This window comes from Brassica napus, chromosome A1 (genome assembly GCF_020379485.1).
Source record: "Brassica napus cultivar Da-Ae chromosome A1, Da-Ae, whole genome shotgun sequence".
NCBI classification, from domain to species: Eukaryota; Viridiplantae; Streptophyta; class Magnoliopsida; order Brassicales; family Brassicaceae; genus Brassica; species Brassica napus.
Window position 1 is genome coordinate 3,799,570 of NC_063434.1, and position 15,435 is coordinate 3,815,004.

At 34.3% G+C, this 15,435-nt stretch overlaps 2 protein-coding genes across 3 annotated transcripts; one reads left to right on the forward strand and one right to left on the reverse strand.

Moving 5' to 3' along the window:
- Positions 1-5,188: 5,188 nt before the first annotated feature.
- Positions 5,189-9,589, forward strand: LOC106389726 (pathogenesis-related homeodomain protein). The gene is made up of 11 exons (XM_013830101.3): positions 5,189-5,558; positions 5,954-6,421; positions 6,591-6,756; positions 6,825-6,948; positions 7,057-7,169; positions 7,257-7,589; positions 7,658-7,915; positions 8,006-8,095; positions 8,186-8,236; positions 8,307-8,993; positions 9,151-9,589. Exons 2-11 carry the CDS (start codon positions 6,021-6,023, stop codon positions 9,415-9,417), a joined length of 2,490 nt encoding a protein of 829 aa, XP_013685555.1. The 5' UTR covers positions 5,189-5,558; positions 5,954-6,020; the 3' UTR covers positions 9,418-9,589.
- Positions 9,590-9,834: 245 nt separating this feature from the next.
- LOC106372171 (transcription factor bHLH27) lies at positions 9,835-13,972 on the reverse strand. Of its 2 annotated transcripts, none has more exons than XM_013812341.3 (5): positions 13,558-13,972; positions 13,297-13,462; positions 12,657-12,941; positions 12,407-12,577; positions 9,835-10,043 (listed from the first exon to the last, which is right to left on the reverse strand). In XM_013812341.3, exons 1-5 carry the CDS (start codon positions 13,635-13,637, stop codon positions 9,954-9,956), a joined length of 792 nt encoding a protein of 263 aa, XP_013667795.1. In that variant the 5' UTR covers positions 13,638-13,972; the 3' UTR covers positions 9,835-9,953. The 2 variants fall into 2 exon arrangements, with proteins under 2 accessions (XP_013667795.1, XP_013667788.1); XM_013812334.3 differs by having other exon boundaries at positions 13,297-13,474.
- Positions 13,973-15,435: the final 1,463 nt, after the last annotated feature.

Sequence of the window (15,435 nt, forward strand, 5' to 3'; positions counted from 1 at the left end):
GACAAGCGGGATCGATCGATCCAGCTTTACAAGTTACAGTGGATCGATCGATCCCGATAATTATTCAGAACAAAAAAACGCGAAATATATACTGATCGACCTGGTCCATTTCACTCGATCGGCGAAGGTCGATTCTTTACAGATCGACCGATCCACTAAGGATAGATCGATCGATCCCGTGCCCAGGAAAGAATCCCAAATCGATTTTTTTGGTTTTGTATGATTATATCCGGGTTGATTCCCACTTGATTTGAACCGACTAAGCATGATTTCAACTCTTTAAACTCGATTTCTCTGGGACGAAATCCTTAATTTCCCATTCACGAACAAAGGGGGAGAAAATCAAATTCTCACCCAAAGTTCATTAACCCTAACTCACTCAATTCTCTGATTTGGACGATTATTTGGCCTAACTCATACGATTTTGTGAGCTTTTTACGAATCTATCACTCTTTAGTTTGTTCTGCAAAGGTATAAAACTCTATCTCCACTTCTTTTTAGAGTTTGAAAATAGAAAGGTAAAAGGTAATTTTTTTGGGTTAGTTAAGATATTTAGGCTTCAATCATGTGTTAAGGTGATGATTAGAGAAGATTTTGTACACAATCATGGTTTAAATCATATTTTTGGGATAGATTTAGGAATTTTAGGTTTTTGTTATTAATAGATATATGCTGTATTGTTTTCAAATTTCAGATATGGAGTTGGAGTTGCCTAATCGTTTATACGGTGAGGGATTGGAACCTCAGGTTAAGAAGATTAATAACAGCTGCCGACTAAAACTTCTCGAGTTGCTAAAAGAAAAAATGGAACCAAAATTCGATGAAGTTATGAAAGATCCCATTTTTTCACAGATTATGGTTATCCAGAAGAATGATCTGAAGTTTTCGGCGAGGTTGGTACACTCTTTCTTGTGTAAGGAGTTGATGACAAGCAAGAGACATGAGAAGTGGTTCACTTTCGCTAGGAGACCTATGCGTTTTGGATTGCAAGAGTATCATGCTGTCACTGGTCTGAAAGTGAAGCGAGAGAATAACAGTGGGCTAGTGACATGGAAAGACGATAATGGTTTTTGGAGCAAGCAGATAAAGACAAATGGAAAAATAAATTTGCAGATCATAAAAAAGAAGCATTTGGAAGAGAGCAATACCTGGACTTGGGTTGATAGGGTGAGACTGATATATCTTTGCGTTATTATGGGTGTGGTGATGGGAAAGGATGAGAAGGTGAATATCCCGCATCTGTACATGAAGTTGGCGATGGATTTGGAGAAGCTTCGGAATTACCCATGGGGTCTGTATTCGTTTGATTTCCTTCTGAAGCAAATTGATAAAACAAGGCATAAATTAGAGCAGAAAGAGGGGTATCTGATGGAAGGATTCTTGTTTGGTTTCCAAATTTGGATAATGGAAGCTGTTCCTGCTTTAGGAGAGATTTGTGGCACAAAAGTCAGTAAAAATTTTACAGGTCCACTGTGTGGTAATTGGAGAGGATGTGCAAAATGTTCTTATGAAGATATCATTGGCGTTGAGAACTTATTCCCAGAAAACGTATGCAATTTTTTTTTCAAATTAAAATATTTATTGTCTTGTTCACTTTACTAATGATTTGATTGTTTGTAGGGGATTTTGCATTCATTCATGGAATCCCACATAGATGGAGTGGTCCTTTTGGCAACTGATTTTGTACAGAAGGATGAGAAGAAAGATGAAAGAGTATATCGTATTTTAGATATGATCAATAGTAAACATGATTGGAACAATCATGTTTGGGGAGTAAAAGAAGCTACAAACTCTGAATTTGAGGAATCTGGCGAAGAGAAAGGAGATGATCAAAGAGCTGATACTGAGAGAGGTGAAAATAGTCATGTTGCAGGGAATGTTGATGGCACAGCTGATGTTTCGGGAAGAAACAAGAGAAAGCATGCAGACCGAGGAGCAGAGTCAAGGAAGAAGAATGTTTTGTGCCACCTAGCTGCTTCATCAAAAGGAAATATTGACACAGATATGAAAAATTTCTTGGAGGATCTGGTACAAGCTTCTTTTACTACTTTTGGGGAGAAATTCTGTCAGCAGTTCTCGGACAGGTTGGGTAAGATTGGACAATTTGATGAATTGATCAATCCAATAGGAAGGTTACTCAACTCCAAATCAGCATCTGTTTCTTCAAAACCAAAATCCTCTATAACAATTTTCTGTAACTCTTCCAGAGAAAACTTCAATTCCAAAGCAAGTAACCTTCCCCCTTTCTTTTTATCAACATTAAAACTCCAACCCGAAGATACAACCAATTCCCAAACACCACATGAAGCATAGACATGAATCATGGTAGAAATAATGTGAAAATTTTGTGAAAATTTTGTGAACAATCAATGGAATATAGAAGACGGCGAAGAAGGTTGCCAAGGTTTTTTTTGTCGTTTTTTTTTTGTTCTTTTTCGTTTTTTTTTTTTTTAAAAAAAATCGATTTTTTAAAAAAATATAAAAGTGAATATTCTCAAATATTTTGTTTCCATATTTTTAGGAACTGATTTCTTATCCGTAGAATACAACTAATATGTAGAAATCAATTTCTACAGTTTTGTAGAATTATAGTAATTTTTAGAATTTGATTTCTACATGTTTTAGATTTATAGTAAATCTGTAGAAGTCGGTTTCTACATGTTTTAGAATTAGATTAATGTGTAGATTTTGATTTCTAAGAACTTTAGAATGGTAGGTTAAGCGCGGAATGTGTATTCTACATATTTGTAGAATACTCCTATTTACGTAGATCACGTATTCTAAACATTGTAGATTCAATGAAAAAAATAGATTTCGTTTTCTACTTCGTAGAATGTCATTTCTACTTTTTTTAGAACATAATCTGAAATTTATAATTTTAACTTTTTTATAACTGGAAAATATACCATTAAGTTCATATAGGTATTTTAACAAATGTTACTATTTTTCCAAATTTTTTTTGTTTGTAAAACTATTTATTAAAATTATTTTCATAAATATTAAAAGGTATTATAGGAAAATATGACACAAAATATAGATTAGTCTAAAGGGACATAGTTACTATTTTTTTGCTCTAAAAAAACAGTTTTCCCTAATAAGTTTTAGTGGACGCGAAAAGTCATATTATCTTTTGAGGCAATGTTTGAATGATTGGCTGTAATTCCATAGATGCATCTAAAAAGAGCCAGAGAGAGTTGTTGGTAGAGTCGGTCCTCATATTGATTTTCCTATGTAAAATAATACTAGTATATATTATCATATAATTATAAAAATGATATTATATATTTTTATTGTTTTCAGCGTCGATCTTAATCTTCTATGCCACACAAAATCTTACACGTGAATACCTCTGCAGCAGCACCTTCATATTTGAGATGGAGAAAGACAACATTATGTGCATCACCTCCAGTAGAATGTCATCTTTATGTACATAATTAATTTTATGGCTAAGTTTGATTGTTTAGAAGGCGATACGTTATATAAAACTTCAAACTCTAAATATGTATATATATATATATATATATATATATATATATATATATGAGCAATTGCAATCATAGAACTTTATTCTATTAAAAATTAAACTGTGACAACTATAATTTAAGACATTATGATTATATATTAATCTCTTTCCGACAATTAGGTGAAAGCAACCTACTAACTACAACTTCTTAATTCGCACCAGTGTACTCATATTTGTGTATAATTTAAGATTTGTTTGTTACTTGTAACGAATTGAAGCAATATAAATTTAAGACAGTTTAACGGCTGAAAATCCATTTGGTTCGCAGAATTAGCAGAGTCCAACTTTAACATCTTTAGAGTTGTGTTTGATAAGTGTTCAAATAATATAACCGAAGGAACAAACACAAACTTACTCAAAACCGCATCATATTAAACGAGTCCTGCCAAACTTAGATTATCATCGAACATGTCACAACATCTCAAAGTATCTCACAACCTTAAAAATGCAGTAATCGAGATTATCATAGCTGTGAAAATAGTACATTAGCAGACAATCTTTGTTCGGTTTGTCTCTATAGCACATCATTTAGATTTTTAAGGGATTACAATAATTTTGCAAACGAACAAAACTTTCATACGAATAGGACTGTGACCGTCCCATGCCAAAGCAAAAGAATAATACATTTAGCCCCACATGTCACTAATATGTCATTTCCGAGTAATGCATGAGGCAGGTCATTTTAAATTATATTATTGGTTTTTGCAATCAACAAGTTAAACACCACAAACTTAATAGTCGGTGATTCAATGTGTGAATAATGTGAAAAACACCAAAGATTGGTTTATGGCTAGTTTTTGTTCTTATCTCGAATCCACCCCATGTGGTGCATGGTTCAAGTACGTCTTTCGTAGTTTGATCTACTCCTTAATAATGTCACAGCTATTAAGAATTCTTTTATGAATACTGACAAAACAAATTATAAATTGGCTAGTGGCATAAACAATAAGAACAAAATGTAGGAAAATTGATCAATTCATATTTTAGGTGGTTACCTATATGATTCGATTCTCTTTTACGAGACATGCAAATGTGAAAGATACATGTATATCAATAAAGTCTACTTCTTTTTATATTCCAATTTTTAAACTTATTCAAAATTAAATTTAGGATGTGATGAAGGTTATGAGTGTTTAGATAGCCTAAGCTGATATAAGTTTGTGTAAAGCCTAAACCTTAATTTGGTTTAATCCTAATTCAGTTTTAGTTAACGGTTAACTATGTGCTAAGCTTGCGGTCAATATTTTACTAATTTTAAAAATACAATTGGCCTGCAATTGTATAAAATTCAGTAAAAAATTTAATAACTTTTTTTTATGATTTTGTTTATAATTTTCTTTAAATTCTATATAATATAGTTTAACTCTTAAAATTTCGAAGATCATAAACGATTGTTTTATGTACCTAATATCCAAGAACCAACTCATTGGTCTTTTGCCGACCACTGGCTTTATGCCGACCATAAACAAATACCCGACCTTATATTAGATTCATCACTTCTCTACCTTCTTTTGAGAACCTGAAATGAAATCACTTCTTTAAAATCCTTTTTCATAATGGGCTTATATGGGTGAACCAACATTCTTGACTGGGCTTAAAAGCCAATACTTCAAGAAGTCCATTTATTTATCATCAAAAAAACCTGAAAAGGGAAGTAAATTTCACTATCCATGACCCGAAAAGGAAAGATTAGCTGGCGTGTAAATGTATATTCCCAAAAACATTAGGTCAATCTGAAACAAACTATCAAAATACAGGGGTTTAAAAGTGAAAATACATATTAGTTGAGCGCCTTACCAAAGCAAAGCACCCTAAAAAGAGAGAACATCGGAGAGTGACGTAAACACGACCGTTGATAAGCACCGTTTCAACTCGCCGCCGGTGACATTAAAAACCGCCAAATCAAAATTATCTCAGAATCTCCCATTACCCCTTTCAGAAAGATCTTCACCTTGTGTGGGTTTTCACCTTCCTCAATCAGTGATTGCTTCTCACTACAATCGATCTTCAATCCTCTCTCTTTACTCTCTTCCAGGTTTGGCTTGATTCTGTCATAAACTCTTGAAAATATTAGTCTTTTTGCTTCTAATGATTAAAAATTGAAGAGTTACGATTCCTTTGCTCAGTATCATATGTCACGAGCATAATGATAAAGATGCGTAGAGACTAGTGTTTGTTATCTTTGTTTCTTGATTAGTCTAATCTTCAATCTGTTTCGTTGTCTTGTATCATCTTTCAATCAAAAGTCAAACACTTGTCTGAACTTAGCAGTGTCTTTAATGTGTAAGCGTTGATTCAGTCCTTGTCACCTGTTAATGATGGGAATATTAAGAACCATAGTTATGATTTTGTCCTCGAATTGGGTTTGTTGACTCGTTTCGTTTGTGAAGTGAGGATTCTGACAAGGTAAATGTTGTTTATAATATTCAGGGTAAGATCTTATATGATATGATCTTCTAAGAGGAGGATACAAGTCTCTGTCATCGTGTAGCTCGATATGAAGAAGAGTGTAACCAAGGGGAGGATCGAGAAAGAAACAGATAAGGCTTGTGTTTCGGTTGAGAAAGCTGAGTCTACTCTACTCTCATCTCTTGTGAAGAAAGGAAAACAAACATCGAACAAGAGAAAGTACACTAAGCGCAAATCCGAGGAAGAAATAAGTTCGAAATCAAACAAGAGGAAGTATTCTCGTTGCAATGAGGAGGAGGAGGAGGAGAAGGGTAAGAAAACGAGGAAGAGGAAAAGGAAGAGACAGCAAAAGGGTAATAAGGCTGAGGAGGAGGAGGAGGTAGATGAAGCGTTACGGTTGCAGAGACGAACAAGGTATTTGCTTATTAAGATGAAGATGCAGCAGAATCTCATCGATGCTTACGCAGCTGAAGGTTGGAAAGGTCAGAGGTACAAAACATTTTTTTGAAATTTACTCTCTTCTTGCTTAGTGTTTCTTCTTATGTGGGAAGGTTTTAGATTATTCCTAATTTGTTTGATATATTACCAAAAGAGTAGTTAATGCTGCGTTACAAAAGAGTTTTAATCAAGTTTGGTTGCTGTCTTCACAATTCATCAGCCGGGAAAAGATAAGACCAGACAAGGAGCTTGAGAGAGCACGGAAACATATCTTAGACTGCAAGCTTGGACTACGCGACGCCATTCATCAGTTAGATCTTCTTAGCTCGGTGGGAAGGATGGAGGAGAAAGTTATGGCTCCAGATGGTTCTATTCATCATGACCATGTAAGTAAGAGTCTTTTTATCATCATAAACATGTTTACACTATAACCATGGTTCCAACCAATTTGCAGATATTTTGTGCGGAATGCAACTCGCGAGAGGCTTTTCAGGACAACGATATAATACTTTGCGATGGAACGTGTAACCGTGCGTTTCACCAGAAGTGTCTTGACCCTCCTTTGGAAACAGAAAGCAGTAAGTATGCTTTGTGCTCTTGCTCTTACATATATATATATATATATATTTGTCTTAAGAGAGTTTGGCTTCTCCACCTGACTTTTTTTCTTTACTTAATCTCAACAGTACCTCCTGGAGATCAAGGCTGGTTTTGCAAATTTTGTGATTGCAAAATTGAAATCATCGACACAATGAATGCACAGATAGGAACTCAGTTCTCTGTGGATAGCAACTGGCAGGTAAACCTTTTGGCAAGCTCTAGAGCTACTTCACTAGATGAACTCTAGTTTTGAAACCTTTACACTCTTTTTTTTCTATGGGTTAAGGATATATTTAATGAAGAAGCTAGTCTGCCTAATGGATGTGAAGCTACACTTAACAAAGAAGCGGATTGGCCTTCGGATGACTCTGAGGATGGTGATTATGACCCTGAAACGAAGGATAAAAGCAGCAACAAAAGCGATAGTGGTGGTGGTGGTGGTGATAATGATGGGGAAAGCGTTTCGAGTAGTAGCGTGAGTTTAGCATCTGACGGTGTAGCACTTTCAACAGGATCGTGGGAAGGTGGCAATATGGTGGATTCAGAGGAGACGAGTAACGAAGAAACTGTGTGCGGACCAAGACAGAGGAAGACTGTTGACTATACTAAACTATACCATGTGAGTAACAACAACATCCATTGATTTTATAATCTTGATTTGTGTTTGATGATTGTTTTTGTTATTAGGAAATGTTTGGGAAAGATGCTGTTCTGCAAGAGCAAGGTAGTGAAGACGAAGATTGGGGTCCGAGTGACAGAAGGAAGAGAAAAAAGGAATCTGATGGAGCAAGCACACTGGTAGCTGTGTGTGAGAACAGTAAGAAAGATCAACATGTTGTTAAGGAAACACCAGAAAAGACTCAACATAGTGAGAGAGATTCTGTCTCTGTAGAAGGCAAAGTAGGGAAGAGACCAATGTTTAGAATCCCAAGAGCTGCAGTTGAGGTCTGAATTTCTACTTTCCTGTTTCAGTCTCTTATATGTATGAAGACACACTACTAAGTTTGAAGTTTGTTTGCATAAATATGTATACAGAAGCTACGTCAAGTGTTTGTAGAGAATGAGCTTCCTTCCAAAGATGTGAGAGAGAGGCTTTCAAAAGAGTTGAGTCTTGACCCAGAGAAGGTAATACTGAGACCCAATAAAATATTCGTAAGGATGTTTCTTGGAACTTATATATTGGCTTGGGTTTGTGCTTAAATTTTGTTTTTTCAGGTTAGCAAATGGTTCAAAAATGCGCGGTATATGGCATTGAGGAATAGGAAGGTACACCATATTGTTTCCTTCTCATATATGAAACGTTGTTTGGGTTTCTTCATTCTTTTCCCTATTGCAGACGGAAAGTATGAAACAACCTGAAGGGTCGAAGGCAGGGTCTGAAGATTCTGGACTAGAAGCAGTCTTGGTGGAGAAAAACACAGAAAGAAATGAACTTCAAGACACTGTGGACAAGACTGCCAAGGAGAAAAACACAGAAACAAATGAAACTCAAGGTATTGCTGACGAGAGTGTCATGGAGGAAAACATTGGAACAAATGAAATTCAAGACTCTGTGGATGAGAGTACCAAGGAGAAAAACACAGGAGCAAATGAAAATCATGACACCTTGGACCAGACTGTTACAGAGGAAAACACAGTAACAAATGGAATTCAAGATACCTTGGACGAGACTGTCATGGAGGAAAACACAGAAGCACCAAAGTTTCAAGATACCTTGGTTGAGACTTTCATGGAGAAAAATTCAGAAACAAATGAGGTTCAAGATACAGCGGAAGAGACTGTAGACGTGGAGAACAACTCAGAAACAAATGAAATACAAGGCACCATGGAAATAAATGAAATTCAGGATACCATTGACGAGACTGTTCCACTCAGATATGATGATTTTACCAATCAGACGACAGTTTCTGCCTGTAATGATAAGCAGGAGGAAACTGAAGACGCCAATGACTCCTTTCCTACTCCCCCAGAAGATGAAAGTCAACAGTATCTTGAACAGAAAGACTCTTCTTTCGCTCTAGTGGTATGATACAAATAAACCCTTTTTGCAAAAAATGGAGTTTATTATAGAGAGCATTAACTAGTTATTGATTCAGAACTTGCTCCTATGAACTTGTCTTGACCAGTGGTTTTGGAAAATATTATATCTGAAGTTGGTTGTTCTTATTATTTGTTTACAGCCGCATGAAGAGCTAACCAGCGAAATGAGCGTAGAGACGCCTCTTGAGGATAAGGAGGCAGAGAGCCAGTTAAAGGAAGAGGAAGAATTGGAAGCGTTGATGGAGGTTCTTTGTAGAGCAGAAAACAAGTTAATGGATGTAACGCATAGGCTTGAGAGATTTAGAACACCCAAAGGCCGTAAAAAGTTAAGCAAGTCTTCTTCTTGTTTATCTGAAGAAGACTATGTAGTGTATGTACCAACAGCAGAGATCAAAGTGAAAAGGTGAAAAGAAACGTAGATCTCTTGCTCAAGTTTTGGTGTTGTTGGATTCTTTGGGAAATCAAGTTTAAGAATACCCTTTTGTATTTTGTCCAGCTTGTCATCTAAAGATTCTAAACTTAAAATAAATCCCAGGAAAAAAAAATAAAACTCAGAACTTGAGATCTTTTGACGTAACACATTTCTTAGCTTTTAAATTTTTTTATTGGTAAACATTTTACCAAATAATAAACCGATTGTAAAGTTGTATGACTGCCAGAACATGACTCCTTAACATGCCTACTGTCACTTCTTATGAACTACTCAACATCTGTTTGCATGACTTCACAGATCAAATGGAAACATTTTGTAAACGTCTTTATGTAGTACTTACAATATAAGCACCATCTGTGTAAGTCCTTAGTTTTGACTGCTAACGAAGTTAAATAATACCCATCAGGTGTTTTGAAGCTCAAATAAACCCTTGCAATAGTACCATCTTACAACAGAACATCTTCATAAAGATTGCATAAAAAGAACTGGTTTTTGGTACAATGAAACAAATTAGAAGTTGGTAAAACTATTTGGATCATTATAAGCTGCAATTGCCGTTTGTATCTTTGTCTCTACTGTACTCTTCTCTTCTTCATTCGCCTGCAAATTCAGCACAGAAAATATTCTACATGTAAGTTGGCTCCTTGAATTAATTTCAAATCTGTTGTACATACTACAAGCATGGGTGTAGACAACATAAAGGAGGGTAAATAATTGTTTTGATATGATTTGAAAACGACAGATAAAGAGAGGTTGTCAAAATGAAATGATCCACTTTTTAAGAAAAGATTGATTGGAGTAAAGATCTTACCAACTACTCTCCATCTCTCACTGTATTTTTAGCGTCTGATTATATTATGTTAAGAATCTAAAATGCTATAAAGGTGGGTGAAAACAACACAAGATATCATATTGTATTCATTTGTTAGACGAGATAATAATAATATTAGTAACTGTAATGTGGGTAAAACTCACGTTCAAAACGGGAAAGCGAGAAAGAACGCATGAGATTATAAATAGCCACGTTTTACAACTCCTGCAATACATTTTAGCTAACGACGCATTATGCTACACGAGGGGCTAAGATTTCACACAGATTTAATCAAATTATTCTAATTTTTAATGACATTTAACTTTTGAGAGAATCTAATCCCTCCACAAAAGTCAAGGTGAAATTCAAAAAACAAATGATGGGCTCGAAGCCATCTCAATAATTGGAGCTTTATATCAATACTATTAAAAGGGAAAGAGTCCTAAAAAATCTACTTAAAACAAGTCATAGTTGGACCATTTCATTTAACTAGAATTTCTATTATTTCTCATACTACTAACTTAATTATTCTTCATTAAAAGCAAATTAGTCATAAAAAATGGTACTAACCTAATTATCTACTTATACGTTTATACGCATTATTCCATCATAAATATTTTGAGTTAATATTAAATAATGTCCATCCTATATTTATATAGTATATGGTTACTTGTGATTTATTTAATAGATAATACATTCGAAGACTATAAACAAAATATAATATCCATTGTAAAAAATACATTTTTACAGAGATGAACCATTATTTTATACTAACCTTATTAACTAAACTGATTTCATTAACCATGTTATATATATGAACACTTCAACATTATCATTCACAAACTAAACGATGTTTGTCACAACTTAATATTCCAAGTTGGTTGTATTATTTTAATACCAAACCAGTTCCTATAAAAATTCATAGATATGATTATGGTCTACATAAAACCGGTTCAATCTTTCCATATGCTATCTTTTTAGAAAATGACTATTTATCTTCGGTTCTGTTAGATATTTAGTCTAACCAATTATAAATCGGTTAGTGATAACTTCTAAAACTTTGAAAACACTTTGTTATTTATTAACACTATATCGATACTTTAAAACATGTTAGCAGTAGAATTGTGTTTTAGAACAAAATCTACTTATTTTAAAACATAATATTATTTTGAAAATAGTTTTGATACTATGTGTTATATTAAACATAGTTATATATATTTGAAATAAATAATTATATACATAAATTATACTTTTGGTTAACTAAATTATTTATCAACCAAATAAAATATTCGGGTAATTCAAGTTTTCGTGTTATCCGGTTTATAAATAGTATTTTTAGGATATGTGGTTATTTAAAAATTGAATGTAATTAATATTTTTAAATAGATAATTTTTATTTAAAAATTCAGGTACTCATTTGGTTCTCGGTTCGGTTTCAATTTTTCGGTCATAGATTTATGATTTGCTATATTATTTATGCAATTCAATTCAATTTTGGTTTTTCAGTTTGGTACGGTTTGGTCCGTGGTTTTGGATAAATATGCTCAAACTTATACACTATCTTATATAGAAATTCGTTTACAATATATTTAATTACAAAAACAAACCCGCGTTTTCCAAACGCGGGTCAAAATCTAGTAATTGATTATGATGTCCAGATTATATAATTTTTATTTACTTAGAATGAATTAAGGTCTATTGAATGGAGACATGTGGGAACAAAAGTAGTAATTAAATGGGTCCTTCTAAAGGTTAACCCTTTTGAATTTGATAGTGATTTCCACAGAAAAACAGTTTAGAATATATCAAGAATTTCTCTTTCCACTATTGTGAAATGAATAAGAACCAATGTTTGTTAGCCAAAAAAAAAGAACAACCCACTCTGCTAGAGTATTATAGTCATATGTTTTTTATTCACATGATTGATTGATTGATGTCCACCTAAGAGGTTTGTTTACGTGCCGTTAAGTGACAAACAAAGTCATTTTTAATGTATTCCGTTTTAGAGTTTAACTTTGACCAATGACTAATGTTACAATGCATCTGTGCTAGTTAACAACACATAAATGTTGTAATTTCACCAAATCATATAAAAAATATAGACTATTTAAGGAGACAAAAGTTGTAAGAAAAAAAGAGAGAGAGGTGAAACCTGGAGGAAGAGAGTGGTAGAGAGACGAGATGAGAAGGAAGAGAAGTTAGTAGTGAGAATGTTGAGATTCAAAGACTCCAACAATTTACAAAGCTGCAACATTGTCTCTCTCTTCTTGCTACATGTTATGCATACCACCACTGTCTTCTCTCCCATACATGTCACCGTCATCTTTTCATTTTTATAAAATTTGGAATTTTACTTTTACTATTTTGAAACCTTTAAACAAAAAACATGTGATAGTACTTACTTCGAGAACTTCGATGAGGGAGTGATTATGCACTCTAGTGATTGATGATCCAAAAGTATTGTAATCCATCTGCCTGGACTTCTTTGATCTCATGGCATTAATGCCGGAGAGATCTTGCTGCTGATTTCCCGGGAAATTATTGATGCAATCGTAATCTCTTGTAGGGTTATCTAGCAACATTGATCGTGATTCGAGCTCTCTGATCTCTGCTTCCAGTTTCTTCTCTTGGTCAATAAGGTCTTGCAGATAGTTTATTGAATCTCTGATGATAGATGCCTTGTCCAACTATATATATAATACAAACATGTAACAATTAAGTAAAGTTCTAATAATTCATTACGTGATAGATCACTTCTACACTATTAGGGTAATTTGGGGACCAAAATATATATTAGTTTGGCTTGACATGGTTACTTTTGCCATTCTTTTTAATGGTTGGTTGGATTTGGTTAAACTATATTGAATATATCTTATATTTTTTATTTCCTTGAAAGAAAAGAATTTAGTTATTTAATTTCTATTGACCCAGAAAATCTTTGCTGGTGACGAAATTTTATTTTATTGAATTATTTGGGTATAAAAAAAGGGACAGTTGATTAAATTAATTAAGAGAAACCATTAGTGGAAGTACTAATCACACCTTGCTTATATTGGGAACGACAGATCGGAGAGCAAAGAGTCTCTGGTTAAGCTTTTCCCGTCTCTTCCTCTCAGAGGCAACGTTCTTTGAAGTCACCGGCGACGTTGCTGCTCCGTCCGGCGAACTTGACTCGCCGGAACCCGAAAAAGCTTCTTCTAGCGGCCAGCTAAATTTATAACTTAAAACAACTTCATTAATCAATGACCACTAAAAACAAAAGAAAAAACAGAAAAGAGGTACTTAGACAGATTCTAAAAGTACCTGTCAAATTCGAGTTCTTGATTTTGGAAAAACATTGTGGTTTCCCAATAATTCTTGTACTCATGGTCAAGATCTTCCATTTTCGGACACACACACACAAACTAAAACGATGCTTTCTTGAAATGGAAGGTTTTGTTTTTTCTTTCTTTTGATTGAGTGTACTGTCTCCAAACTAGTGTGGGCCGAGGATTTTATAGACAAAAGAGTCTGACAGAGAGAGAAGGTACAGTTTTAGGCACGTGTGTGTGATGTAGGATCTTAATCTCCTGAAATAACATACGTTCTTGACCGTTCGATTCAATAGATCTTAAATTCGGTTTCCTTTCTTTTTTCTTTTTTTTTAATAATCAATTCGGTTCCTTTCGACCAATATAAAAATAGAAAAACCTTTCACTCACACAATACGCATTAGTCATATGTGTTTGTAGTACAACTATAGTAGCAGTACAATTCCTAGCACACTTCACTACTAAATGATTGAACATATTAGCTCCATCTACAATAGATTTGCTAACAACCTATAGCATAAAAGGAAAGCAGATAGGTTATTTCAAATTACAAATACAGGTAGACATCATGTTAATGTGTCTGTAATAATTATGGCAAATAATTGGGATGATTGTCAACTTTTTCGCTAAATTTTACTTTAATTATATTCTAACTGGACCCAGAAGACTCTTTATTAGTCTTTACTGTCCTTTGAATTGAATGCAGGACATATCATGTTTACTTCTGTTCTGTGTGAACATATATATATTGTCATGGAATAATCAGAAGTACCTTTAACAAAGGTAAAGGTATAACCATAGACTTATCCAGCAATCAAAAATGTAACTGTGAACACGATATAATGTAGGAATAATCCAAAATCAAAGGTATATAAGAAGCAAATATCATAGAAAGCAAAGATGTCAGATGATAATTAATTCTTCTAATTGCGTATGCAGTTTTTTTCTAGTGAATTGTAAGGATATTTTTCATAGTCTAGTTAATTTTAAAATATCAAAATCACATGACCGTAAGGAATTGGGTGGTAGATTTATCTTTTTTTTTTTTGACAAAGGGCTTTCAATTTAAATTAAAACAAACGTTTACAAGATAAGACTGCATAGTCTTATAGTGGGAAAAAGCTTACATGAAACACAATTCATGATACGAACAAGCTCATACCTAAGAAAACACCTAGGCCGGAACTAGCAAAGCCAAAAAAAGAACTGTAAAAGAAATAGCTAACGAAAAGAACCACGACCACGGCGGCCATGTTTACCTCTCCCATGCACAGTCTTCCATTCTAAATCTTGGTATTTGATAGGAGGTTTGGTCTCTCTCCCACCCCTTGTCAAGCTGAAAGAACTTATTTGCTCCATTTCAGCTTCATCCACAACTCCTAACACAGTGAAACAAGAAGGACTCTCGAATGCACCAGCTTGTGGTGTTATGGTCAAAGGATCAACAACTAAAGGTTTTTGGACAATATTGTTGATAATGTTTGATGGAGAAGACTCCATAAAGTTTGTTGAAGTGGGAGCAGATTGAGAATCTACTAATGGGGATAAAGTGTTGGACAGATTTGTCAAAGCTGTGGTATTCTCTTGTTGAGGCTGTGAAGTAAGAGAGTGAGTTATGCACCTTGCAGGTGATGTGTCTTGGCATTCCATAGAGATATCAGTAGAAAAAATAAGCAGTGGGGGAACAATCTCTGAACCTGATGGCAAGTGTGGATTTATTTCAGTGCTAGAGACAACATGAGTTACTTGAGACAAAGGCGCTTCAGAAGTTGGAGTAGAGGTCAAGCATGTGCCATTAGCCATTGAATTCTTTGAGAGAAAGCTTCGGTTGAGGGATCCTTCTCTCTTTGCTTTAATATGGGATCAATGT